Source organism: Accipiter gentilis, chromosome 25 (genome assembly GCF_929443795.1).
Source record: "Accipiter gentilis chromosome 25, bAccGen1.1, whole genome shotgun sequence".
Lineage (NCBI taxonomy): Eukaryota > Metazoa > Chordata > Aves > Accipitriformes > Accipitridae > Astur > Astur gentilis.
In genome coordinates, this window is record NC_064904.1 from 4,704,253 (window position 1) to 4,731,691 (window position 27,439).

A 27,439-nucleotide genomic window follows, 5' to 3' on the forward strand; every position below is an offset into this window, starting at 1 on the left:
AGTAAGAAATAGCATAAATCACAAGCCCTATGTTTTACTTTAATATTTTCCAAGTACAGACATTTATTATGCCGCAAAGCCACCAAAGTATCATTTTGCATAACACTGAGGTAATGGATTCTAATAGAAATGTAGAGAATACCAAGAAAACTCTTGTATTGTCTAGCTTACTGGGATTGCAGATGTAACTGAAAGGTAAAACGTAACACATGATGATATTTGAAGTGTTCTCAAAAGCCAATAAAGTACCATAGGCAAATAATCAAATGTTTCAGTATATCTAAAAATTAGCAAGCCTCAGAGGAACACAAGAGGATCTCTTGCCAGTCTGCTAGGAAGTACCGTGAGATTGTATTGTTTACAGAAGTTGCAGAAGAAGAAAATGGAATCAATGATACACTAAGCACTTGCGTTTTATATTTTATATATATGCACATACATGTTATCAACCATTTCAAGAGCACCAGATATAGTATGCAAGAACAGATTGTAAACTTGAGGTTTTCCTGATAAATCCTTGAAAAATAACCCAGTTACATGAAGGCATCAATCCAAATTTACATTATTGACCAGATGCATCTGTCTGGCTGTCACTATCAATTGCAGAGAGCACAGAAGGAATCTCAACCAAATCCTTACTTCTCTGGGAACCAGAAGTAACTTAACAGCATTAAAAACACACTCTAAAAGATTGTCTAGAGATACATATAGCTGTGTTTCACCTTGGATTCTTCAGCAATTTTTGTCACATCTGATGGTAATTCCTACTGCCAAGATACTCCTCTCAAATTCCCTCATCTGTATCAGTAGGTTGTAACATAGTACACTGTATCACCACCGTGTTTGTATTATACAACAGGACTAACAATTTAGAATGACTATTATGACCCATATGATTAATATATATACATACATTACTAGAAAGATCAATACTTTTTAAAACAACTCAGGCAGCATGTTTAACCACAAGATGCAGTTATAAACAAGTACTGAAAGGCCACGAACCATAATATTGAAAAACCCATAAATACCTTTTGAATGCTCACAAGAGTAACTTTAAACATTTTACTGGATGATCCTTTGTTCTCTTATTATAATAGGGAGAACTGCAGTTTCAGAAATACTTCTTCTAGACTATTTCTACTCTGAGAGAGATAGCAGCTTCTTTTTCATTTACATTGCCACTAAGTGGCAGAAGATGAAACAAGGACAGAAGATGACAGATCATGGTGCTTTGAACATATTTAACAATAATAGGGTATAAAATTAGGTAGCTGATACTTCAGTTGTCTCTCAAACCATGACTTACTGACCGGTCCCTCAGACCTAAGGGAAGCAGAGACAGGTTTGGGAGAGGAACTGCTAGATAGTTCTGAAATCGTGAAGCATGTGTGGAAGCCCCTGATAAGAAGAGAGACAAGTTATACACGTGTGGATAAACTAGGAAGTGAGAAACAGCAAAAGGCCACAAAAGCAGTTGCACAGAAGTGGCTGCAAGCCACAGAAGTTCTGAGGAGAGGTGATATCAGCAGAGGTCCTGGTCAGATTTATAAGGAAAAAGGCAACAGTAACTTATATAAACAGCCAACAGAAGGCACGAAATGTCAAGGAACAGGAAGGAAAAACACTATAATCTTTATTTTCAAACTAATAATTTTTAAAGAAATCATATTTTTCTGGTAGGTTGATATAGTAACAATTTATGTTACAGGCCAGTCATTTAAAAGTTAAGATTGAGATACTTCAAAAAATTGTCTAAATAAGCATTTAGGATATTTGTAATACTATGGATCACAACTGTGGTGACTATTGGTAAAGCATCAGAATGGAACATTGGTAGTTAATAGAAGCTGTCCCTGAGATATTTCACTGCAAAGCATTTCATTGCTTTTCATAAGAAAATAAATAAACAAACATATAGCTTACAAAAGTACAAAATCCGAATGTATTTTAAGATATACTTAGCATGAAGAATAACCACAAAGAATGATTTTTTTCTTCAACAACACGAGAGCATCTACCAAACATGTTTCCTCCCTGTTAACTTATTTAGTTATCCATCAGCCAACTTCAGTTGACTGGTTATTATACAGGCAAAAGAGAAGATTCTCTGTTATGATGTACTTTACAGAATAGATTCCATATAATATGCTTAGAGTTATCTGTAGGATGGGATTAATCTATCCTAGCTAATAGTAAAGTCCTGTTTATCCTTCTTAGAATATTGTATAAAAACAGGAGACAGAAAAATACTCTAAAGCATGCAACAGGGAGAAATTACCTAAACAAAGAGTCTGTGGAAAAAAACAAAATAAGATCAACTATCCAGCTCTAGCCTTCCTTTCAAAAGCAAATCCTTGATCAAAATTATTTAACAAGCCTTTAACAAAAAGCAGACTTGTATTAAATGGGCAGGGGGAAAGACTGTTGGAAAAAAACCCAGACCAATCTTCAAATCCATCTCCTCTTGAAATGAATGAGATGAGAATCTAAGAAAAATAAATATGAGAGAAAGCGTAGAAAGCAAACAGGACATTCACTCACATAAAATTTTCTGGATATTCACTCAAGGCCATATCAATGATATTCAAAGCATCATGATAGTGTTTCTGGGCTGATAGCAAGAGTGCAAGGAGATGAAGAGAGTTGGCATCATCTCCTTGTAGTTGCAGAGCTTGACGAACATAACCCAAAGCTTCTGGTATCTGATTAAAAAAAAAAAAAAAAAGGCAGAAAAAGAAAGCACCACTATTAGAAGTTTTGCCTACTACTTGATTGCACGTCCATAAAATTTTCAAAATGTTCACCTGGATACCATGTCGAATTCTATAGACTCCTGTAAGATACTACTCAGAAGTTTAAAATGGACCTGATGCTCTACAGTGAACAGTAAAAATTAAATAATATATTAACTCTGGAAAATGAGATACATGTTTTAATAAAACAGTTCCCTTCAGCCCTTTAAAATATTCACTTACTATTCCTTTTCAAGTATTGGTTGTATTACTACATGATTTTGAAAATATTTTAATTGTAATACATTAACTAAAATGTAAAGCGAGACTACAACAGTAACTTTCCTTCATGTGGAATTTCATGATCTCCTCAGCTGCATGTGCTTCTGCTCAAAATAAGTACACTAAGTGTTAAAACCGAGAAATTTAATTAAGCAACATGAGAAGTTTGGAATTTAGAAGTACAGAGTCATAGCCTGCTACTGAAAAATATTTTGTGCTATTAAAGTGACAATCCATTTTGTTCTAATGTGACATAGTCCAATGTCTCTGCTACTCATTAGCAATGAAAAGCAGTCACCTAGAGACGTAAACTGCTGTGTTCAAAACTCCTTCCTAAAACAAACATGACAGAAGGCTCATCATGACATATACAAAGCAGCTAGCTCCACATTATCCAAATTCATGTGATATATGGTAGAATCCTAAATCCCTTAATCATAACAGCTGTACAAGTTGGACTGAGCTATGACCTCTTTTATAGCTTTAAAATATTTTCCAGTTTTCTTAAACACATTTTTGTAATTTTGTTCGCAACAACCAAACCTCCTACAAGTATTCAGAAAAGGCATGGATCTTAGCAGATGACTCAAGATTTAAGCACTGTCAAGATCACTGAAGACTAGATTCAAGAGTCCCACCCTCCAGATAACCAGTCTGAGCAGAGATTACACATAATAGGTAAAAACAGGGTAAAAATTGACTTCCCCCCCACCTCCCCCCATCCAGCAACACAAATGCTGAAACAAATAAACTGAATGTCTTATTTCTGATCCTAGAGCTGGAAATACTGTGGCAGAAGTCTGGAGAAGGGTACAAGACTGAAGGTGTTCAGAGAGAGTATTTGGGGGTTGTTTTTCCATATATATATGCATATATGCAGAAGGAAAACCAGGGGTTTATTGAAGAAATCTTCATCTGTATCCGTAAACAGATAAAAATTCTAATCTTCATATGACAGTGTGAGGCTGCACTTTTAAAACGCAACTAACCTGTCTGGATATGGCAAGCTGCAGTGCCAAGTAAAATGCTGCCAGATGATCTGTTGGAGACAAACTGTGAGCCCTTAAAAACAAAGAAACAAAACAGAAAACCAGTGAATTTTTCCTGTTAATACAGGTTAGACATACACACAAACACATATATATTCACGTATCGATATTCAGATCTCTTCACTACACATAAGCTCATATTTTTATATAAGTGGTGTTCATTCCAGCGACTTCTCATACTTCTCAATCACCCTTGATTTAAAGGAAACACTTTGGGTCATTAGAGGGTCATTTTTAATAGAAATCAATTACATAATTTCAGTATAAATCTTAAAAATGAGCAATACATAATGATTCTCCAATTAAAATTTAACAAACACCAGATGTAATTATCTAAAAACAGTTATAATAAAAATTCATTAAGCAGAGTTTTCTTACAGAAAAATGAGAAAAAATAAATAATGCCCCAAAACAACATGCCTTCAAAAGAGAAGAATTATGTCATCTGCACAACAAGCAATCGCACCAACCCTGACCAGGATGGTTTTGAATCACAGAACTCAAAGAGGAAGAGTAGCAGCAAAGTAGATCAGAATTTTGTTCATTCTTCAGACTCCCAAAATATAAGCACATTTTCAGTCCAGCACACTAAGCCTCTTAGAAAGCCAGATACCTCTTGGCATTGAGTTCCTTTGAGATTAAGTTAGCAGAGCACCTTGCTACATAGCAATGTGAAAGAAATGTAGGCCAGACAACTTCTTTATCAAAGCATTATAGTAAAAGGCAGCATAAGATCTGATTCACCATGAACCTACGTTTGAAGTTCAGGTGAAGAAGTTTATGCTGATGATCTTTTTATAAATATCACTTTTGTCCACAGAAATGTTGAACTGCCCAATAGCAGCAGTGTTTTGTGATTATTCTCTCAAAATATTTGTAACTACTGCTGTTGCAAGTAACCCCAATTACTAAAACAAATAACTTTTTTCCACCTTTTTTTGAATTTGTTTGTTTTTAATGTTTTGGTCAAATGCACACACTTTGTCTTGTTCTTTTTGACACTTATCCGACAGAAGATGTTCTTGTAATACATTATTATTTTCCACTGCAATACAATCTTTCTGCTGCAAGATAAGCTGTTTTTTTTGGTGGGATGCTTGAGCATAAAGAAAAAAAAAAATGGCTGTACCCTAAAATAATGCATAGTAAATACTGGGCAGCAACCCTGGAATTATTTTTTTATTTATATTTGTTGCATCCTTTTAATCGAAGCTTGCTTAGAAATGGGATGTGTAATAATCGTCAGAACATCTAATGAGCTGTCTCCATGACAGGGAGCAACAAAATTGACCTTTAATCCATTACAACCACAAAGGGAACATTCTGCATCTGACTTGTGCATTTCTGTCTTCAAGTCCAGAGACAGCTCCGTTAGTTTAGCAACTACACCCAACATGTATCAAAGTAATTTAAGTTATTAGGGGTCAGTTTCATATTTTGTTAACTTTTCCTTTAAATTGGAGATTAGAGTCAAATATAAAGCCTAACAGGGTCTGGGACCAGTCCTTTTTTAAATTGAAGTTCACAAATTAAGCAAGACTAAGTGAGAACAAGAGATTTTAACTTAGAGGGTACTTATTCAGTCACCCAACTTCAGCTAGTGAAAGAATAAAGCTGTTACTATCTATCAAATATTTAGTGAGTTCTGTGAAACTTTAATTCACACCAGTCACAGGAAAAGCACTGATAGTCTGCAAAATAAAAAAAAAAGTTACCAAAACAAACACCCCCTCAGCACTTTGCAAAGACGGCAACAAGCACCTTCTCAAATGGCCACTATCACAGACTGGTAGCCTTGAAATCTAGCATAGGCAAGGATCCAAACCATAATTGCATTCCTTCAGAATCTCTATTTCTTCAGGAACTGGTCCTCCAGGTAAGTGATTAAAAACCCCACAAAAACCAAACAAAAAAACTTGGCACATCAAAATACTGAGTCCAGTATAGCTGCTCATTTTATAAACTGCGTAGATGAATGGAGAATTTCAACTTCCACCTCCTGGAAAACATTTATTTTTAAGATGTGGGAAGAGAAAATGGGCATGACTCTGGTATGCTGAGCATAACATCCTCTCTGTGGTAACAAATTTTCAGTAACATTCTATACCTATGTTATCAACACAAAGAACCAGCAACATTATCAACCACACTGAAGTGTACTTCCAGTACAGCTGATCTACCAGGTGTGAGTCTCCCTATGAACACAAGTGGGAAAGCATGTTAATATACAGAACAATCACCTTTCAAAACATACTTTTTCCCTTCTCTGAGAAGGTAGCTATGGGACTTTTGAGATGCAGAAACTCTGTTCTTTTCAAGGGCCAAACCATTCTACTCCAGATTCTGCATGGAGTCCAAGCTACTCATATCAGCAAGATCACGAACAGCAATATTACCAATTCACTAGAGTTTTCAAAACATATACCCTGCACATTACTAAAACCTTCGAAAGATACTTTAATTAAAAGCCTATGTACAAGTTCATTCTGGGAAAGGCCAGCAGAAAGGATGAATATAGAACTTAACATCAATACCCTGGAACATGCACTTAAAAAACAAAATGTTGCGTCTAGGAGGTTGTATCAACTGGGGGGAAAAAAAGGAACAAAGAAAACCCCAAAGCATCAGAAAGATACATAAAAGGCAGATGCAATCAGTCCCATGTTCCCAACACTTTCTGTGTATATTTCAAAGCTCCATATCGCTACAAAACTGAAGTTCCACTCAACCTATATAGCTAAAGGACATCTGTAATGGTTCACTGAAGAGATGCTAGGTATGTTTTCAGATTGCAGCTGGCACTATTTGCTGCTAGAAAGTCTTCAAAACTGAACAGTTAAGAAGGTATCAAGAGACTTATTGTTCAGCCATAGAGAATGAAACAGAAAAGTTCCTGGGTGAAAGAAAACATAACACACAACCAAGCAACAATATACAAATAGAGTGTGAAAGACTAATTTTGCAGTGATAAGAAGCTGAATATCACTTGAAAAATAGTTCTCCTAACCTACTGTTTATTGCTTATTCTTTTTGCACTCAAACCACTTATTCTTTTTCTAGAGCAAACTAATAAAACATTACCACAATAAGCAGTATGCTGCCTATAAAAGCATCCTCATATTTATGGGTGGTCCAAACACTGCGCAACCTCAACCCTCAGAAAACAGCAATTTTCCAGACAGATCGATAGCAGGGAACGACTCTCAGAATTTTGGGTATCGCTACACTAAACTGGAGGGCAGAGTCAGCAGGCACTGAGCTGGAATAGATTAGCTTCAAGGTATGGTTCATTTCATCCCTTACTCTTTCAAAGAATCAGCAGAAGAAAGCAATTCACTATTAGAACATCAAGAGTAGTGAATGGGTAGAAATGGTGAGAAATGGTTAGCACAGTAGTTTTGAAACAGGGATGATTAAGTCAGTGGTAAGAGGGATGCATGAGGAACTGAGGTATAAACCAGGAGGTAGAAAGTTCAGTCTCAACATGGAGAAAGAATGCTGAAGTAATAAAAACCTATTAAAAACATTAAGGAACAGGAAGAGCAAAAATATGTTAAAACATATTTACATACAGAGGAACAGTTAAGACAAGACAGAAAAAGGAAGGACCAATACGTACCAGCCTCACTCTAAAGTTACCTGCAAAACACTTTTTCAACCCTATCCCCTCAGATAAAAAAATCACCAACAAAAACCTGAGACTTCATATTCACAGTAATGCACAAATCAGTTTCACTGAAGCATTTCGGCCTATCTCACCAAAGCAGGGTTTTCAAGGGTATATAGACATAAAAAAAGACATATTTAGGTGCTGCAGCACTTCTGCCAGCTTTATCATCAAGATTTGTTTCTTCTATAATTAGGGTAGAGATGTTCTCATTCACCTGTTTAATGTCATTTCATTTGTAGAGTCAAACCCTTGAGAACGAACTAGTCATTCCCAACAGCATGACCTCTGTGTAAGGCACTTGACTTGAAAGACGGGGCATTTGCATTATCACTGCCTCTTAAATCTCCAGGTAGAATTTTTTCTTTCCCCCTGCATTTCACCCCTCATCCACAGCAGCAAGGCCTCAATTGTTGCTCTGCCTCGACAGAGATAATTGCAAAAGCCTGCAATACAATCTGATCAGCAACCAACTCTTCTAGAAACACTATCACATGGAACCATGACTTGAAACCTTGCAGCATACAAATTTCCCTTGTAGATCATAACAGAACACTCCTTTTAGAAAATATTTCATACTGGAGAGCAACACAAATGACTTTAAAATGAAATAAAAGGAAATCCTTACAAATCAATTTAGATACTTCTGACAGAAAATGATGGAGTAAATTCTAAAGAAATACATTCAGTACTCATGAAGGAGACTCCCAGAGGTGAAATCCTCATTACACATCTTTTATAAGTCCCTCTTTTTAACACGTAATAAAAGCCTTTCACTACATAAAGCAGAATGAAATGAAAAGATTAACACCCACTCACCTCTGAAATGCAAGAAGAGCCTTTCTCTGCAAGACCTCTTGCATCCCTCGCAAAGATGCTAAAAAGGATATAGTTAATCAGTGATAGGCAAGATCAAGAGATTTCATCGCACATGCTCATTGAAGAAGTTTTAATACATTGACTGAAAAAAAGGTTGCACACAGAAGCTTTAATTTTAAGTCTAGCGTTCTGTTAGGTATCCTTTTTTAGACAACATGGGAATTACCAAATGTGAATATTTATTCTTATCTTACCATCAGTAGCCTGCAGACTGTAAGTCAACCCCAGTGCCAAGTAGCCTTTTGCTTTGAACTCTGATGTTTTGTCCCCAAGATCAACAACTGTTTTGGCAAATCTTTCAGCTTCTTCCAACTGAAAATATTATAAAACATCCATGTAAGTCTAAAATTAGCTAAATCTTACATTATAATGAGAAGAACACATAGCATGTGTATTATGCACACCGAGTCTGTTGAAATCTCAGCCATGATTGCTTTTAAGAACTATTTCATTTTTCACTACACTTAATTTTCCTTCTAAATACTGAGTAAAGAACACAGATTTTAAGCTGAAGCACCCATTCCTATGGTTGAGACAAACTCTGGCACATAACACACAGTTCATTCTAAACGTATAGTTGTTTTGCTTTTTTGGCTTTTTTTTTCTTCCTTTTTTTTTTTCTTTTTTTAAATAAAAAAGGCATTTCTGGTCCATATATGCCATCTATCATTTTTGCATTTCATAAATAGAGTTCTTGCCCCATGAAGTATTTCTTTAGGAAAATCAGTTACAAGAACTATGGCTCCAACCCTGCAAAAAAAGTATAGCCGTGCAAAACTCTGCATCACATACAGTATTGCTGAATGTATACAAGCTCCTAAATAAACATATAAAAGATCAAGATATAACTGCATACCCATGCCAGCAGACTATTTAACAATCTAGTATGAAAAAAATAACATTTGAATCCATTCCAGTAAATGTAAATGCTAAGTACAGTAAGCTACTCCACATGGAGTCAGTCCATAAGGAACAATTTACAGAACTAGGATCTACGTTAATTAAGACTGTATTTTTGTCAGCATCATCAAGCCATGTTTCTGCTACTGCACTGTTTTCTCAATTTTTGATTGTGACCCTTCCCCCTTCTTTTCCTCCTTTTTTAAATATACTCATTCTTCTAAAAATTACACGTGTAATCTTGAAAACCACATGATGATCTCTGATCACCTTGATGGTTTTTGTACAGATACACCAATTTCAAGGTTATCTAAAATACAACTCAAGTAACACTTTTTAAAAAGACACAGCCCCTACTAGGAATTCATGAACCCCAGCTGCCTGCAAACATGGTATTACCAGATGACTCTCCTGAATATAAGAGATTTGTCTCATTATCTTCCAAAAAAAAGTTATTTTCCTCTTGCACCAAGGAAACAGAAGTCTAAGTTGCATTTTTAATCTCTGTATGCCAATGTTTCAATTTCTAATACATTTTTAGCTATGTCTTAGATCAGTATCAAGATATGCTACCTTGATAAACATAACCATTGCTGTCAAATATTTTAAATTAGCCATGCAAACAGGGATGTACATGTGCACATACATATTTGTGCTGTATTTATAGAGATGACCAAGTGCATGTAGTCACTGTGCGAAACTATTTGCTACATCCCTAAACCACTATTTTGTTGCATTTTAGCACAGCTCTTGCTGAAAAGACAAAGAGTGGCAAAGCTTACCCAGTGGAGAGATCCCATACAGAGCTTTGCAGCAAGGAGTGGAATAGTTGCATCATCTGGTTTCAAACGTATACATTCCTTCAAGACTTTAACAGCTCGAGCAGACTGTTAAAAACATTTTCCATTGAAATTACTAAAAGCATAAATATGTTTCACAGAGAGAATTCAATCACTTTATTTTTCCCATGTGAAGGAGACATTGCTAAACAATTTGTTGACAATTTGTCACGGCTCCTCAACCAAGTGAAACGCAAGACTTCAGGCACTGCTGTTGTTATTTAACCCCTATGAACTATCATTAAGTGCCCCCAGTGAAACACTTGCCCAGAATGTAATTCCAGTGGTACGTAATTCAGAAAACAGTTTTGAGATGCATTTAGAACTTTGCTAGGCCTGTAAGCTCACAACATTTGAGCCAGGCAAAGGAAAGAGCAGGAACAGGACAGTCTTCAGAACAAGCAGAGTTTTAGTGTTCTCTGGGAGTTAAAACAGCATTTAGGAATAGCTCTGATACAAGATTGTATAACAGACTGGCACTGCTCCTCTTTTTTTAATTAATTTGCCTCCACCCAATCTCAGTTTAGAAGATAACTCCAAGTAAACAGAGAATGGGAAGAAGAATCAAGCCTTTTCAGAACCAATGTGCTTCTGAAAGTATTGTCTAAAGAAGATAGAAATCATTCCTTTCCCCCATGCTGAAGTTACCCCCATTGAGAATGATCTTCTAGAAAATCAGTATTATTTACATTACATAATGAATGGGATTTATTTTCCATAACATGACAGGGAAAAGAAAAAAGAACTGAAAATAGAAGATTGTATCTGATAACATTAAAGTTCCTAGGTTATATAAAATTAAAAAAAAAAAATCCATCTCACTTTAATTGCACAGAATACACAGTCTCAAATACAGTAATATTAAAAAAAAGACACAGTCAGAAATTCCCGAAGAAAAAAAAAAAAAAAAGCAACAGCATCATGAAACAGAGTTAATTTGTACCTAAGCGTAAAATTCATTCATCAAAACAGCACTTAAGTTGTTACTGGATAATATGATCTGGTAGAATTCACGACTTACACTTGATTAGCTTAGCTTAAGCTTGTTGGCAAGATAATTCTTATCATCACCTTTCAGTGTTGCAAAGTTAGAAACTATTGAAATAACAACATTCTTTATACAGCACTAGGCATAAATTCAGTAGTACAGTGTACTTAGCTGATTTAAGGATTAGAATTATTTTCAAAAACACTACAGATGAAAATTACAAAAGTGCCAAATGTTGTTATCAAAAGCCATCAATAGAAGAATTACATCAAAAAATTAAGACTTACTTTTCCTGCTGCCATCAAGGACAATGCAAATTGATACCAGAGATGGAACTCTTCAAATGCAAACTTCATGGCTCTTTCTAAACACTAATTTTTTGGGGAAAAATGTTATTTAAGGGCACATTCTTCAATTATTGAGACGATACACTAGTATAAAAATTTTCTTATAGACTCATACCTAAAATACAAGTAATTAAAAATTTAAATAATTCAAATAAGTTAAGTGAAAACAGCTGCCAGATTCTATATGGAAAAAAACAAATTGAACAGAACACTGATTTCCCATTTAGTATGATTGTTTAAATGCTCCTGCTGGTACTGTCCTATTTAGTCTGAAAGAAGGAATGATAAATATCAGCTTACTGAAGGTACCAGCCGCAAAAGGCAGGAGATAAGTCTTAAGTGAAAAGGAAAATTGTACACACACTCTTCCCAAATTGGGAACAAGCAATGGCACCACAAGTAGTTATCAGTACCACTTAAGGGAGGAAGGGGGGGGGTAAAGGTTCACCTGACAGCATAATTTCTAATTTTAAGAATTTTAAATTCATACTCAATATTTTGCTGAAATTTTCAACTTAATAGCTGAATGCCAAAAGGAAATTCATTATTACTATACTGAGATTAAATATATTAAATTAGCATTATACACTAATTTGGAAGGTTTCATATCTGCTGTTGGCAATAAGAAATATTTCATTTTGCTAGGTTCATTTTTACTAATCAGGCCAGCTCCAGAGACTCAAAAGGTGCAACACTTTTCTGGATTAAACTGATTTAGCAATTAACTTTCAGGTCTGCAGATTCCAATCTCATGAAGCAGCTTTTCTGCTCTGACAGCTACAATGTAGATGCTAAACTGTAATACCACAAATTATTTTTCATATTCAAACTCAGCCTTAACATTACAGAAAGCACAGCCAGGTGCAGCGTGTTCCCACACTTTAACAGAACCTGAAGCAAAGAACAGCACTGAGGATGAAAGAAAACAAATACAAGAAGTGCATTATTTGCTACATATAAGTAATGTATGCTAGAATTTTTCCTATCAACTTCAAATTCTTTATTTTCTTCCAGTTAGAATTGGCAATTAATTTTTAATTAAGCAAGGCCTAGAAAATAAGGGGTTTATTTTTCTAATTGTGAACAAGTACCTTCATACAATTAATGCACGTGCATATGTGTATAAGGTAGTTTTTCATAATTTTGTAATTGTGGGAACACAGGATGCAACTGTAGATTATTCTAAAAGCCTTGAGTTTCAACATACTAATGATCTATTTACTGTTCTTTTTCCTTGACTTTAAGTTCTATTAACTTGGCTTCATTCAGTATGAAATGTGACAAGTTACATGATTTTTTTTCTTCATAAGATCACAAAATTGGTGGTCAGCATGTGTGGAGTAAAGGGATCTATGTGGATATATACATATGTGACGTACACAACAACATGAACACCAGATAAACTGGGTTCTTCTGAACCAAATAACAAAAAGTAATTTCAAAGAGCAACAGGTTCCATCAGGAAATCAATGAGAGATACATAACAAGCAATAGTACCCTGGAAAACTGCAAGTTGAGATAATGTTCAGGATAATGGCAACTGACTTAACTAATTGAAAACACATTCAGCACAATCCCTCTCCTGAAAGGCAGAAATGCAGCTGTTGGAACTGCCTCATAAATAATCACTGTATGAACATTAATGTTAAACGCATTACTGAACTTTGTTGCTTAGCACTATGGTCTCCTCCTGAAAAGAGCATGCTTGAAGTTAGAGACTTAAAGATGAGTATCTAGGAAAATCTCTGATGGAAAACATCTCTCCTAGTAGGTCACTGATAAGCTCAATATGTCATATCCTAAAAAGCTTAAAAACCAACTTGATGACAGTCAAGAGTACTTTTGTTTAGGAAAGAATTATGACAGTAGAAAGTTCTTTCATCTAGTTGAAGAAGCCATAAGAAACTGAAAGCCCGTTGTATACAAACTCCATAAAGAAATGAGACCTTTTCAATTAAGAACATGACTGAGCATTAGAACAGTTTAACAAGGATGAAACAGATCTTTGATCATTTAATTTTCTTATACCACAGCTAACTACTTCTGTAAGTAATCAGCTATAGCTAAACCAGAAGATGATAACAAGATACTGGAACTGGTGTGTGAATACCACTCCCATGGTTAGAATAATGGTGCTTTCTAACTTGAACCTATAACAGCTCCACTAGTACAATCATAATTAGCTCACAGAGAATGAAGCCAGCAAAAAATTATATGCCTATGACATAACTGAACAGAATGTTTTTACATTTCCGAATTTGTGTTTATTGTAATACTTTAAATTATAAAAGCTTCAGACTATGGGCCACAGGGTTTGAGGGAAGATATCCTCTAACCACCCACTAAACTGTAAGAGCTTCTTGAAGTCTATGTTTTCCTCTGTGCTTTGGATGAGAAGAAGGAACAAATTAGATGTTCTAACCATTTCCTGATAAGCTCCTGATACAGCTGTTTGTCTAGAGTATCCGTATCCTAAAATAAGTATCATCTATTATACCAGGTCTTCATAAGATGATTTTCTGATGTTCAGAATAGATACTTCATGGACATATAATAAATACATTTTAATTATTCTGTATTGAAAAGCATTTTTCAAACATGTAAGAATTATTTTCTATTTTTCAAAGAGAACATTTCAAAAGAATATACATACAATTTTGAAGGAATATAACTACAAAGATGCTAGACCCAGATTAAAAAAGAACAGGAAAAGACCTTACAACAAGCGTTAGGTAGACTTCAGGTGTCAAAGCCCAAGGCAATGGCTAAAAACCCTCAACTAAGAAGCTTGTCAAACATGGAGGCTCCAGATACTCGTGGTTCTGCTTTCGTCTGTAACCAAGATCACCACCAGCACAAGCAGCTTCTAAAAGGCACTGAAATCAAAGATCTAAGTCAAGTTAAAACACCTTCCATCAGAACATTCAACTGTGCTCAAAACACAGAAGAAAAAGGAACAGGCAGTGGTGCTTGTCTGTCAGCTATAGGGGCTAAACCAATCACACAAGCAGTGAGGGAAGCAAGCTCTATGCTCTTCTCCATGGGAGGGGACTATAAGACTTTCCTCCTACCCTTCAGGGTAATGTCCTAGACTTCAAGATTCATGGCAAAGAACAGAGATACCTATAGCTTTCCTGGTGAAGCCAAAAAACTTCTCTATTAAGAAAGGCAAGAAGAATTGCAAACATGAAGTTGCATCTATTGTGACATAAATGCTGCCCAAAGTGTCCCAAAGGAGACAGTGGAGGAATCCCAGGAACCTGTGATGTTCCCATTAATATAATGGTTGTTTAACATTTGAAAACAGACAAAAAAAACACAACAAAAAAAAACCCACCACGACACCACAGACAAAATAAAAGAATCAGAATTGGAACCTAGGGACATACTACCCCTGCCTCATTGCTAGGTTAGTATATAGAAAGGAAAGGTTGCCAGCTGCTTAAAGAAAAAAGAAATCAGTTACCTTTTCAAGTGTTTCAGTTTTGGGGGGGGGGGGATTTTTTGGTGTTTTTTGGTTGGTTGGTTGGTTTTTTACAGTACCTGTCGATTTCTATCCTTTAAAAAGTTCTAGACTAAAATACATGGAGAGTTATCTCTTGCAGCTTTGGTATAATTGCCTAAAGGTGACCTCCATGATGGTCATAGTGTCTGTAGTGGCAAGTAAATGGAAATATTCCTGATTAGATTATGTTGTAGGATGACAGTCCTGTACAACCTTTCATACTCTTTAGTTTTGTGATAGACCTTCTATTGGACTGATTAAAACTGACTTGTATGCATAACTTGCAGCTATGAAGTACTTTCAAGAAGAATACCCAAATTCAGAGCTTAACATCACAGGAGATGAAGGTTAAAGGGTGACTATCAACATAACATATCCAGAAAAGAACTAGGGGGGTGGTGGTGGTGTCATTTTTTTCTTAATAAGAGTCCTCTATTATGGTAGAGAGAAACCATTTGTCAGCAAATCAACCCCTGGATATCGATATGCCTTCCTACCACACATGCTGAAGTATTCCTTCTGGATACCAATAATTAACAGTGGTCAGCAACAGTATCCAGCTGCTGGGTGAGCACCGTTTTGATCAGCAGAAAGCACTGCTCTGCCCAGAGAGCTGTAGTTGCTTCTCAGATATAAAACTGTTAATGATACATGAAAATTTCCTGAAGAAGTAAGTTGCCACAACTCAACAAAACACATTTAAGTTGCATAATAAAACACAAGACATTTGAGACAGAGAACACTCTTTCCTACAGACCTGAAAAAGTAATACATTTCCATTTTATTAACTTCAAAGCCATTTTACAAACTATGAGGACTTTGGAGCACTACAAATATTATCAGGTGTAAAAGAAAGTTTTCTTTTGAAATAAAATATCACAAACCCTTTTTCTAGGTATTTATATTTATCATTGATATCCACAACAGCTTTTATCTTTTGCCGTTCCTTCCTCCTGTCTCCCTTTAATATGTATCCTTTTAAGCAGAACCATGCCTCCCTGCCTAAAAACCGTCTGAATTTCTATGCCATTAAGCATTTACCACACCTTTCACACAATTTCCATGCTTGACCACCTCAAGTCACTTGTATAATTTTAGACAGTAAACTTTCTGGGGTGGAAACTACCTACTGTATTTATACAGCAGTCAGAATGACAGTGTCCTATATTTGCTTAGCCCTTAAGTACTATCACAATTAACATGATTAACAGAAATAAGCAGTGAAGACACAGTTGAATATTCACTATTATCAACAAACCTCTGAGAGCATTTCATATTGGCCTCTTCTTCCCAAGGCTATAGTAAGTAAATCGTAGACTACAGATGCACTTTGCAAACTGATGATACGATCATTTTTGTGTTCTGGTATTCTGCTCAGTACAGCATCACGGTTAGCCTGAAACGTGCCATGAAAAAAGAAACAAAGTAAAGCATTGTAATCCAACCTATATTTTTGCTCAAGTAACTACCATTTTATTCAGACTGACAATCAGCAGTTGATATAGGTGATACAGAGAGACAGTATCCGCTACTAATTTATAGACAGCAAGAATCAGCTATTTTATATGTGGCAAGATTTATGTTTCTATATGGATCTATTTTTAATTACTTGATTTTAATTGCTTGATTCAAACTACATAAATTAGGTAATGTATTTAAAATAATTGAAGAGTTCTTAGAAACCAAATAAGGGTTTTTTTAATATAATGTATACTCATCTTCTAACATTTAACTTAATTTTTTGTATGCTAGTAAAACGTATTAGAAGGATCTTCAAATCCTCTATTTCAGCTTTTGTAAAATAAGGCAATCAATTTCTTTTCTCTTCGTAACATTATGACACTATCCTCTCACTTATGATTGGTAACCAGCCCAGGATAACCACACAATCACCTTCAGGAGTTACTAGTGAGAAGTAAAAAATTGTCCCTGGTTCTGAGCACAGGTTTGGAATCAGGCCATGTTTGCAATAAGGCTTTATACTTTCAATACTGTTTTGTGAAAGGCACATTGCAAACCTAATTCCTTAATTAAACTTTTCCTTTCGAGAAGGAATAGAGCTGAGCTAGAACTGCATTAAATGAATCGACCATGTTCACAGAGAAATCTTGTTAAAGAGCTAAGGACAAAATTCAGGTCTCCCAGTAGCTAAGACTACCTGTATTGAACTACCCAGTACTTCTCCCACTATACTTTCAAGCTTATACCTTATCTTGATATCTTATCTATTTCTAGATTTCTTGATGTTTAATATTCCCATTGGTACAAATGCTAGTATAGCTGGTAGTTTAAAGTCTGAAGTTAAAGATCCTTCTCTCTCCTCTTTTTTTTTTTTTTTTTTTTTTTTTTTTACACTGGGCACGGCCCCCTTAATACATTTACTTATATACACTAAATTTTAATGGGCAGCTTATTTCTCCCTTTTTCAGCTTATTTCCCCCTTTTTAAGAGGTGAGGAGTGACACAGATTAAGGGATAATAAATTGTTTCTCTGCTTTAAAAGGGTAACATTTTAAGCTCTGAACATACTCAATACATTTTTTAAATCAGAATAATTAAATACTGAAAGAAATTTTCAAAGAGATACATAGAGCGTAAAATGTACAGACATTTCAGGAATTATCAACTGAATAATCCACAGCTTGGTTTGAAAACACACACTCCTGCACACACACCCCGCAAGAGACATTTTGCTTTCTTTTGATCAAGACATCTTTGGCTTCTGCTTTCTACACTGCATAAATATTTAGTCAGCTTCAAGAACTTCTTCCTTTTTAACTTCACATTTAATCGCTATTTGACTCAATTCCTTGCAAGTACAGAACAATCTATGAACTAGCACTTCTTGTGAACAAATGGCTGGCAATGCCAAAGTAGTAGTATATGAGAGGATGCCTTGTAAGTATTAAAGATATCTTAAATATTTGAACAATCATTTTCTGCATAGTTATAAAACAGAATGTACATACAAACTTAAGTGCTCGGTATTTCAGAACTGCCACAGTCTCAGATGTAAAAGTGACTATTAGTTAAACTGCAACGTGTCAGTTGGCCACGCTTACCCTTTGAGCCTGAGGCAAAGGCGAGCAGTATAACTTAGTTCACCCACAGTGGAAGAAAGGATATGCTCAGCCATTTTACCATCAGCTAGGAATAACACATAAGGCTTAGCCGAGGAGGTGGTGATCAGTGAAATGAAGTCCAGCTGGAGGTCAGCAACTAGCAATGTACCCCAGAGATCGATACTGGGCCTGGCCCTGTTCAAAATTTTCATCAATGATCTGGATGATGGGGCAGAGTACCCTCAGCAAGTTTGCTGATGATACAGAACTAAAAGGAGGAATTTGATATGCCAAAGGGCTGTGCTGCCATCCAGAGGGACCTCAACAGGCTGGACGAATGAGCTGACAGGAACCTCATCAAAGGCCTCAACAAAGACTTGGAAGTGCAAAGTCCTCCACCTGGGAAAGAACAACCCCAGGCACCAGTACATGCTGGGGGCCACCAGGCTAGAAAGCAGCTTGGCAGAAAAGGACCTGGGGGTCCTGGTGGACAACAAGTTGAACAGAAGCCAGCAATGTGCCCCTGCTGGAAAGAAGGCTAGTGGTATCCTAGGCTGCATGAGCAGGAACATTGCCAGGAGGTCAAGGGAGGCAATCCATCCCTTCTATTCAGCACTGGTGAGGCCACACCTGCAGCACTGGGTCCAGTTCTGGGCTCCCCAGTACAACAGAGATATAGAGCTACTGGAGACAGTCCAACAAATGACCACTGGGATGAATAAGGGACTGGAGCGTCTCTTCTGTGAGGAAAGGCTGAGAGAGCTGGGACTCTTCAGCCTGGAGAAGATAATGCTCAGGGGGAAAACCTTATCAATGTGTACCTGAAGGAAGGGTACAAAGCAGATGGAGCCAGGCTCTTTTCAGTGGTGCCCAGTGACAGCACCAGAGGTAATGGGCACAAACTGAAACACAGAGGGAACATCAGGAGACACTTTTTTTACTGTGAGGGTGAATGAGCACTGGCAGAGGTTCCCCAGGGAGGTTGTGGAGTCTCTGTCCCTGGAGATATTCAAAAGGCACCTGAACACAAATGCAGCCTGCTCCAGGTGGCTCTGCTTGAGCAGGGGGATTGGACAAAATGACCTCCAGAAGTCTCTTCCAATCTTAGTCATTCTGTTACTGCAGCTTAGCTGACATGCAGCAACATGTACACATACTGTAACATGAAGATGTCCGTCCTTCAGATCCCATCTTTCTACTCATTCCTGCCTAGGTAAGGAAAGGCTGGTCTATACTTCACAACTGTAACAGCTAGAATACAAGGACATCTTACAGTAAGAGTGATGGCAGAGTTGCAGCTGACTTTCCTGATTAGGCTACTGTAGTAGCAGTCATGCAGCTAAAAGAGACATTTTGTACTCTGAAAAGTACCTATAAGAGAATTAGAACACTTGAAAAGCACACAACTATCTTTCCCAAAGCATTTCTTTCATAAATGTTACAATTTAAATCTTACTCAAAGCATCCTTTCTCAATTCAGAAATTAAGGGAACTCAAGGTGACACAAAAGTAGCATTTGTAATCCACTAGCAACATTCAATTTTCTGGATATAGGTTGCACTAGATCTAATACAAATAAGAAGTTATGATGTTAGAGTGCAGCACTTCCCTGAAACTAGCAGTACAATTTAGGGCTTGTATATACACAGTGATTTGATTACTTTTACTTACACAAAATGCTACTTATATGTCAGATCCTCATTCTATTTTTCAATATTTACTTGACTAAGTTCTTGAGGACAGAAGTCTTGACACCTTATCTGTGTTTTTACTAATTCATAGACAATGCAAGGAAAGGATCATACTACTTTAATAAAACAACACCATCTCAAAACAGCAATGATTACTCAATCTTCTGTAACTGTTCTGGTTTCAAAATTGTAAATCACATACTACTTCATAACTACTACAGATAGAAAGTTAGCATGCACTGAAGCTGAAGTAACAGCTCTCAACTCTCAGAAAGAAAAGTTTGTAGTGATGTATATTTTTATGCTCAATCTTCCCCTTTCCCTCCTCCAAAACTAATTTGAACAAATGACTTAGCCAAAGTAAGTCAATCGTGAAAGATTTTATACTCCCCCGAAATACACTCTTTTGCCTCAGATAACCTGCAATAATTACTTGTAAAGAAAAAAAAACAGTGAAAGCCTGCTAAAGGTATATGCTCTACAGTGACAAGCATTTCATGTAATTAGGCAGACCTAATTCACAAAGGAAAAGCTGTAAGTAACCTGAAACAAGACTTAACAGGGCAGTACTTTTGTTTTTTGGCTTCTTAACACTGATATGCAAGGAAGTACACATGCAAATACAGTAATCAGTAGTCAGATCCTGCAGAACTGAGACTGCTTCCACTTCACACCATGACCACAGTTCACATCAGAATTGTGTCTCTCTCCATGAGCTGCTCAGGCACCTTACACAGGCACAGGCGGTCCCTTTCAGTGGTAAGTATGTACTGCAGCAAAACCAACATGATATATGGAAACGTTTCCTCAGTCTAATTTTCTGGTGACAGATTCTGTCATGAACATTGCAAGGCAGATCACTAGGAATAAGGAAAGTAGTCCACCCTACAATGTAAGTATTTGCCACTTGAAAATAGTTCAAATAGGACAATGTTCCCTAAAACATTCTGATTCTATTTAACTGTATCAAAACAGAAATTATGCCAGAGCATGAAAGCATTTGAATCACCTATAGAACTTAAGAGACTAAGTCTCATTGATGTGCGGTGAGACGGACTACTATATGATGCCTCAGATTCTAGAGGTTCCACCCCTCCAGTTAGAAAACCAGCAAAATTCCAGCTTCAGCTTTTCATTTCTGCCATCTGAGAACATATAACTGACCTGGTATGAGAATGTCAGTATGCGGCACTTGATAGATGACTAGTAATATCATACTAGAGGAAAATATGAAAGGCTGACAAAAGGCACAAGTAGGCCATTGAAAAGAATCACCTATTGATGAAATGAGGACACTAAAAAAAAAAAAAAAAAAGAAAAATAATATCCAGTAGCAAAGGCTGAATGCCAGTATCATTAAAAATAATTTACAATTTTCAATTATATTTGAGGTTTAATTCACAATTGAAAATACTTTTTGGCTATGTTTATTATGCTCATCTAGTAGTCTTTGATTTGGTTTTTACAACAAACAGAACTTACATTTTGAGTCTGTCTGAATGGCAACAAGCTGGTGTAACACTGGTTCATACTGATAAGTGGTGCCAAATGAAAGACCTGGCTTTGTGTTCACCTGCCTATGGTTAGAAGGAAGCTAGGTTCAGCCACTCTAAAGGAGAAAAACTCCTACTCATAACACTTGCAGACCTCATCTTGCTGGCTCAGAGGAACAGAAGCTTGCATTTCAGAAGTAACTGCCTGCTCTCCTAACAGAAAATGAAACACAAGTCAAAGTAAGGCATGACAAAAAAAGTTCTATTTTCATTTTAAAAAAACCAAGGCAAACGCACACACTTACAGCATACACACATTTGCTCTATTTTACCTACCATAGATTCACTAATAAGCAGCAACAGTAAGGCTTCTTCTGTATTTTCTTGAGGACAAAAGATGCTGTTCAAAACGAGAATTTAATTATTTAAGCAGAACACATTATGTTTAGGAGTAGCTTACACAAATATAGTAAGAGTACTGTAAAAACTGGAAAAGTTCCAGAACAGAGAGTAATTTGCATAGAAAAAACAATTGGTTAAAATGCATTTCTTTGCAATGCTCTAAATTTGCATTTCAGGAAAGTTGGCCAAACACAGTAAGAGAACAAAACCACCACAGCTGTCAGAGTTGAACACATTCAAATATCCGAAAATTGCACATAATTTGACAACCATAAAAACTGTACCCATAGTTTTACTAGCCTCTGGCACCTAATCGATCTGAGCTGAATCTACATCACCATCACTGATTCAAAGGTTGGCAACAAGAAACTCTCTCACAAGAACAAGATAACTTTTGTATTTTAGGCAATATGTGAATAAATAATTCTATTAGTCTTTCATCAGATATGCTTGAGAATTGTTTTCCTGATGCAATCAATAGCTGGAAGGATTTTTAACAAAGCCATGGCAATCTCTGCCTGCTTGCCATAACCGCTGTTACTTCCAAGCAGTTAAAATAGTTTGGTTTTAATGAAGTACATTTCCTTATGACTTAATACTGAAGGTTTGCATAGGACTAGTTGGCAATCTTTCCTGCTTTCTCTGAACACTGGATGCTTTCTGAGTATTTTTCTATGCTGGTGGACAGACAACAGTAATCTGCACTGGGTACATGACTGGTAGGAATTCATTCATTCATTCTTTCTCTCTCTCACACACACACACAAAAAATACCCCAACCAGTGACTATGTTTTAACTCTTCAGATTTCTTTCTCTAAATAACTGTTTCTGGATTACCACAAGTACTATTTCCTGTTAATTCAGACCAATAGTTCCACAATTAACTGTTTAAGTGTAGAAAATAATTTCTTGTTGTTAATAAGCAATTCCTATTGTCCCAAGGGTGCTTAAACTACAATAAATTGCATACAGGAAACCAAACTTGTCTGATATTAAAACATCTTTGGGGTTTTTTTAAATGCACTACAAATTTGAGCAGTAATTAAAAGCCTGAAAGGAAATGGAAACTAAAACACACCTGAACTCCAGGCAGTTTGGAGAGCAACATTGTGAGGGTATTGTGGTAATACACAGCAGCTAAGACCCCAGGGAAGTTGTTTTGTTGTTGGATTTTTATTTTTTAATCAATGCAAGTTGCTTACCAGATTTTGAAGAGTGTTCTTAATCTCAGAAGACACTTTTATTTTTACATAACAAAGAAATTTCAAAACACAGTTACTCATGAATAAGAAACACCCCGAGAAGGGAATGAGGAGTGAAAAGAAAGCGTCAGAGAGCTCCCCATTTACCTATCCAGTCTTCAATGCAGAATTTAGCAACCTGGAAGTAGATTTAACCTGACCAACTGGCAATGGTTTGCAGAAAGCAGAATGACTGGAAAGTTGCTAGAGAAATTACTTTCTCGGAGAACAAAGTGAAGTTGCTCCAAAGAGGACTACTAAAAAGTCACTTATCAAAATGAAAGCAAACATTATCTTCTCCTACAGCTTTGAATATATTTTGGTAAATAAGTTGATGTTTGTCTCAAACAGTGAAGATCCTCTTCATGCAGAAATTACTGGGAAAATTCTTTGAAGTGTGTATGCAAAAAGCTCAGTTTAGTTGACTGAACTCAGACACCTTCTGTGTCTCCTGACAGTTGCAGGCATATGAGTAAGTAATTCCAAGGCAACAGGGCAGAGCAAAACAGGCAACTGGAAGCATGAAATGGCTACTAACCAAAGGCCAACCAAGAAGTTAAACAGTTCTTCAACTGAGGATACCGAAAACTGAGGAGGCAGTAACACAGAGATCTACAAAATCATAAATGGTATTAACCAAATCACATTCACCATCCTCAGAAGAACACAATGCAGTTACTTAATATATCAGGCAAGATATTTAAAAAAAAAAATAGTACATCTCAGCCTCAGAGATGGTGGTCAGATGAATACCTAGGAAGAATTTTCCTACGTATCTGTCTTGCTATTCATTGTCTTAGGTACCTACTTTCAATCACTGCTGGAGACAAGATACTTGACTAGACACGTTTTACCTGATCTGGTATTAATGACTCTGACTTGCCAAAAGAAAAGGACTTAATTACATGCTCTGTTGAAATCATGGAACTCATAACTTGCATGTCTCGAGAACAAGAAAATTACACTGAACAAAGCCCCACTTTTGCCAGGAGGCATGTTTCTACAAAAGCATGAGTTGACAATGAAGAACATAAGTTTGAAAGATCGATACTGAGAAACCTGCTATAAGTATTCTGGATCAAGGAAGGAGAATTACTAGAAATCTTTGAAGATAAGGCCATTCTACTTGCTAGTAATAATGACACCACAATTACGTGGGCTTGCTGCTGTGTGAAGTATTCATGAATGGAAATCTGCAACAAATGCAGCTAAACAACTCAAATGCCGGAAGTATGACAGTATTTTACATTACAATATAAAGATACTGTGAACACTAAACCAAAACATCTCTTCAGAACTTAAGGTAGGACTACTTCTATAAGCAATCTACCACAGAAGCAGATTCTTTTGCACATAACAAGGTCACATTATGGAAAAAAGCTTTCATATTAACTAAAAAGGCATATATATGCAAGAGAGGAATAGACTGTTCTTTAGGATTTGCTGTGTGAAACCAAATAGTTTGACTGAGAAAATTGGTGACTCTGCGTAACAGAGACTTTCTTGTGTTTGGGCAATAAATGCATATTTTGAAGTGCAGGGATCAATGTATATCCGCAAACCTGGTATTTCCTTTTTACCAAAAAGGTTGCCTGCATGTACATTTTGTTAATAGTGTACTTGCAGAGAAACACAGTAGTTGTTTTGGCAAATTGAATGTTCAAGTCTATGCCTGCATCTTTTCCTAAAGCTCAAAAGACTGCTTTTTAATGACTTCACACCCTAGACATAATCAGACAACACTGAAATTAAAAAACTCACAACGCCTTGGTTTTAATCCAGCTATACAACAATATTAAAAAGAAAAAAATTATTTGGAAAAAAAGGGTCAACAATTTCATATGGAACAGACAACAGTCTCCTCAAAAAGAGATTCCCAGATCACAACGATTTCACAGAATCACAGAATAGTTGAGGTTGGAGGGGGTGCCTGAGGATCGTCTAAGTACAGCCCCTCCACTCAAAGCAGGGTCAACTATCAGGTTGCCCAGGACTACATCCAGTTGGATTTTTAATATCTCCAGTGATTTCTCCAGACTCTAAAACCTCTTCTGTAAAATTTTTTTCTTAAGTTTAAATGAAATTTCAATCTTCTTCATCTGCATTACTTAGCACTACAGCAAACTACTACTTTACTACAGTAAATCACAATCTCGGCTAGATCATTATCTCCGCTGTGACAATCTATTTCTCAGTTCTCTGGCTCACAGTGCTTTCCAGCATGTATCAAAACAAGCAAGCAATAGTTGTTGAGTATATTAAATATATATAAGTATACAAAATACAAGATCCCATAAGGACTTGCATTTAGAATACAAGTAGAGCAGTGCAAAGGTTGCAGATTATGTAAAACAAGCATGCAACAAAGTTTCACCAGATCAAACTTAGTGTCACTAGCATAAAAAATAAATTTAAAAAGATGCAGCCAAGTGGTTAAGATTTCAACAATATGCTTTGACACAAGCATGTTACTTTCAGGCAGCAAGCTACCCACAAGGACTGGAATAAAGTGCAAAATTTTGTCATTATATATTTTAGGCACTGTCAGAGTGTGTCTAAGGAAAACAACTTTATCTTAGAAACCATGTTTCATTTGATCAGATACAAATAAACAACAAGCTATTAACTTTTTTTAAAAAAGTTCAAATTCAAGGAAATGGCTACCCACGTTTAATACTAATAAATATTAATACTAATACTAATAGTGATCGGTTCTGAAAAAAGCCACACATTTTCAAGAAGGAAGCGACACACCCCAAAGCTACTCTAGAATTAACCATTGTATATGCCAAAACTAACCAAAGAAGATTAAAAGGTAGCTGCCTTGGGAAATAAACTACCTTTGAAACTGCTAGATAAATTGCTAGATATGTTTTGGTGATGTTTCAGGGATGAATTTGAATCTCCATATTGCTAACTCTTTCCTTTCTATGATAAAGCAGAACAGAGGTCTAGAAACAGCCCACAACTTTTAAAATGTGCAATCTCAGACTTGCCACACAGTTTGTGTTTTCTTTTCTATCCCAGGTATAAGAAGAGATATTGACTCTACCACATACCCCAGTATAAAGAAAAAGAAAAAGATATTGAGAATTGAGAACAAAAGGTCTCGTGCATACAGTGCAAACTTCTGCTTGGAGAAGCATGTTGCTTCCCTAGTTCTCTTCAGGGAATATATATATATATACACACACACACAGCATGGGAAACACTCTCATTCACACTGCCGAATTCCTTCTACATTTTCAAAAATATAAATTAAATTACCCAGTGCACCGGGTAACAATTACAATTATAGAAAGAAGAGAGTTATAAACTCAGCCATACTTTTCTCCAGTGTACACCCGCGGTCTTCTACTGAGCGCGTAATTCTTAGTATTTGAACCTTTTCGAAGTGGATCATCTAGGGGTGATTGGTGAGGAGGATCTTCCAGTGGATTCCAATAACTCTGTTCACACATGCCTCGTAACAAAATTTCAGCCAGTTGTCTTGCTATCGTCTGTAAAAGTGAAAGATAAATATTTTCCTTAGAAATGCTGAGCACAAAATCTTCAAAAATGTTTGGATAATTTTTAATGAAGACTAATCACATAGACTATATTTTCTGTTATTTTAAAACATCCAAAAAACCAAGCATACTGCTGTTTGAAAGGTACAAGTACCCAGTTCAATTCTCTAAACACAAATTAAAAAAATGGCAATAATGAACAATTTTTCAATTTTATCAGTTAAATCCAGATAGTTCTGAAGTATCAACAACACCAACTGTTGCTCCTAAGAGTGGAGCACATCCAGGAGCACATTCAGATACTTTGTGCTCAGTAACCTCTACTGCCTCTCCAGGCCTGGAGCAGATGTTTCTGTGGGAGAGACCACAGTGGAGCAGATACTTCTCTATGGTCCATGCAGAGGACCACAGCAGGGCAGATGTCCACACTGCAGCCTGCTGAGAGGACCATGGTGGAGCACGTTGATACTCCCTCAAAGAACTGCAGCCCATGGGAGGGATCCCACACTGGAACGGGGCAAAAGCATGAGGAGTAAGGAGCAGCAGAGAGGAACTGTTATGGACTCACTACAACCCTCCACCCTCCATGCATCACTCAGCGAGTGCGAGGGTAGGGAGAGGAGGTCGAAGACTCAAGAATGAAGGACTGAAGTTGAACCTGAGGAAAGGGGGTGGGGTGCAGGTGTTCTAGTTATTCTCTTTGTTTCTCACCATCCTACTCTCTTTTAATTGACAATAAATTAATTTCCCCCAAGTTGAGTTTGTTTTGCCCGTGACAGTAACTGGTAGGCAAACGCCCTGTCTTTACCCTCAACCCACAGTCTTTTCTACCTTATTTTCTCCCCATCA

At 36.5% G+C, this 27,439-nt stretch overlaps 1 protein-coding gene across 8 annotated transcripts in view; it reads right to left on the bottom strand.

The window, feature by feature from the left end:
* Positions 1–27,439, bottom strand: part of TTC7B (tetratricopeptide repeat domain 7B) — a 141,264-nt gene that overhangs the window by 64,048 nt on the left and 49,777 nt on the right. For all 8 annotated transcript variants that reach the window (XR_007509620.1, XR_007509619.1, XR_007509618.1 and 5 more), the window contains 9 exons: positions 26,409–26,581; positions 21,774–21,837; positions 16,450–16,587; positions 11,627–11,710; positions 10,295–10,399; positions 8,807–8,924; positions 8,553–8,610; positions 4,007–4,079; positions 2,545–2,705 (listed from right to left, as the gene is read on the bottom strand). Coding sequence is in view for 5 of the 8 variants with exons in the window: in XM_049828873.1 (XP_049684830.1) it covers positions 2,545–2,705; positions 4,007–4,079; positions 8,553–8,610; positions 8,807–8,924; positions 10,295–10,399; positions 11,627–11,710; positions 16,450–16,587; positions 21,774–21,837; positions 26,409–26,581 (974 nt within the window). In the remaining 3 variants the exon portion in view is untranslated. The remainder of the gene's footprint in view (positions 1–2,544; positions 2,706–4,006; positions 4,080–8,552; positions 8,611–8,806; positions 8,925–10,294; positions 10,400–11,626; positions 11,711–16,449; positions 16,588–21,773; positions 21,838–26,408; positions 26,582–27,439) is intronic.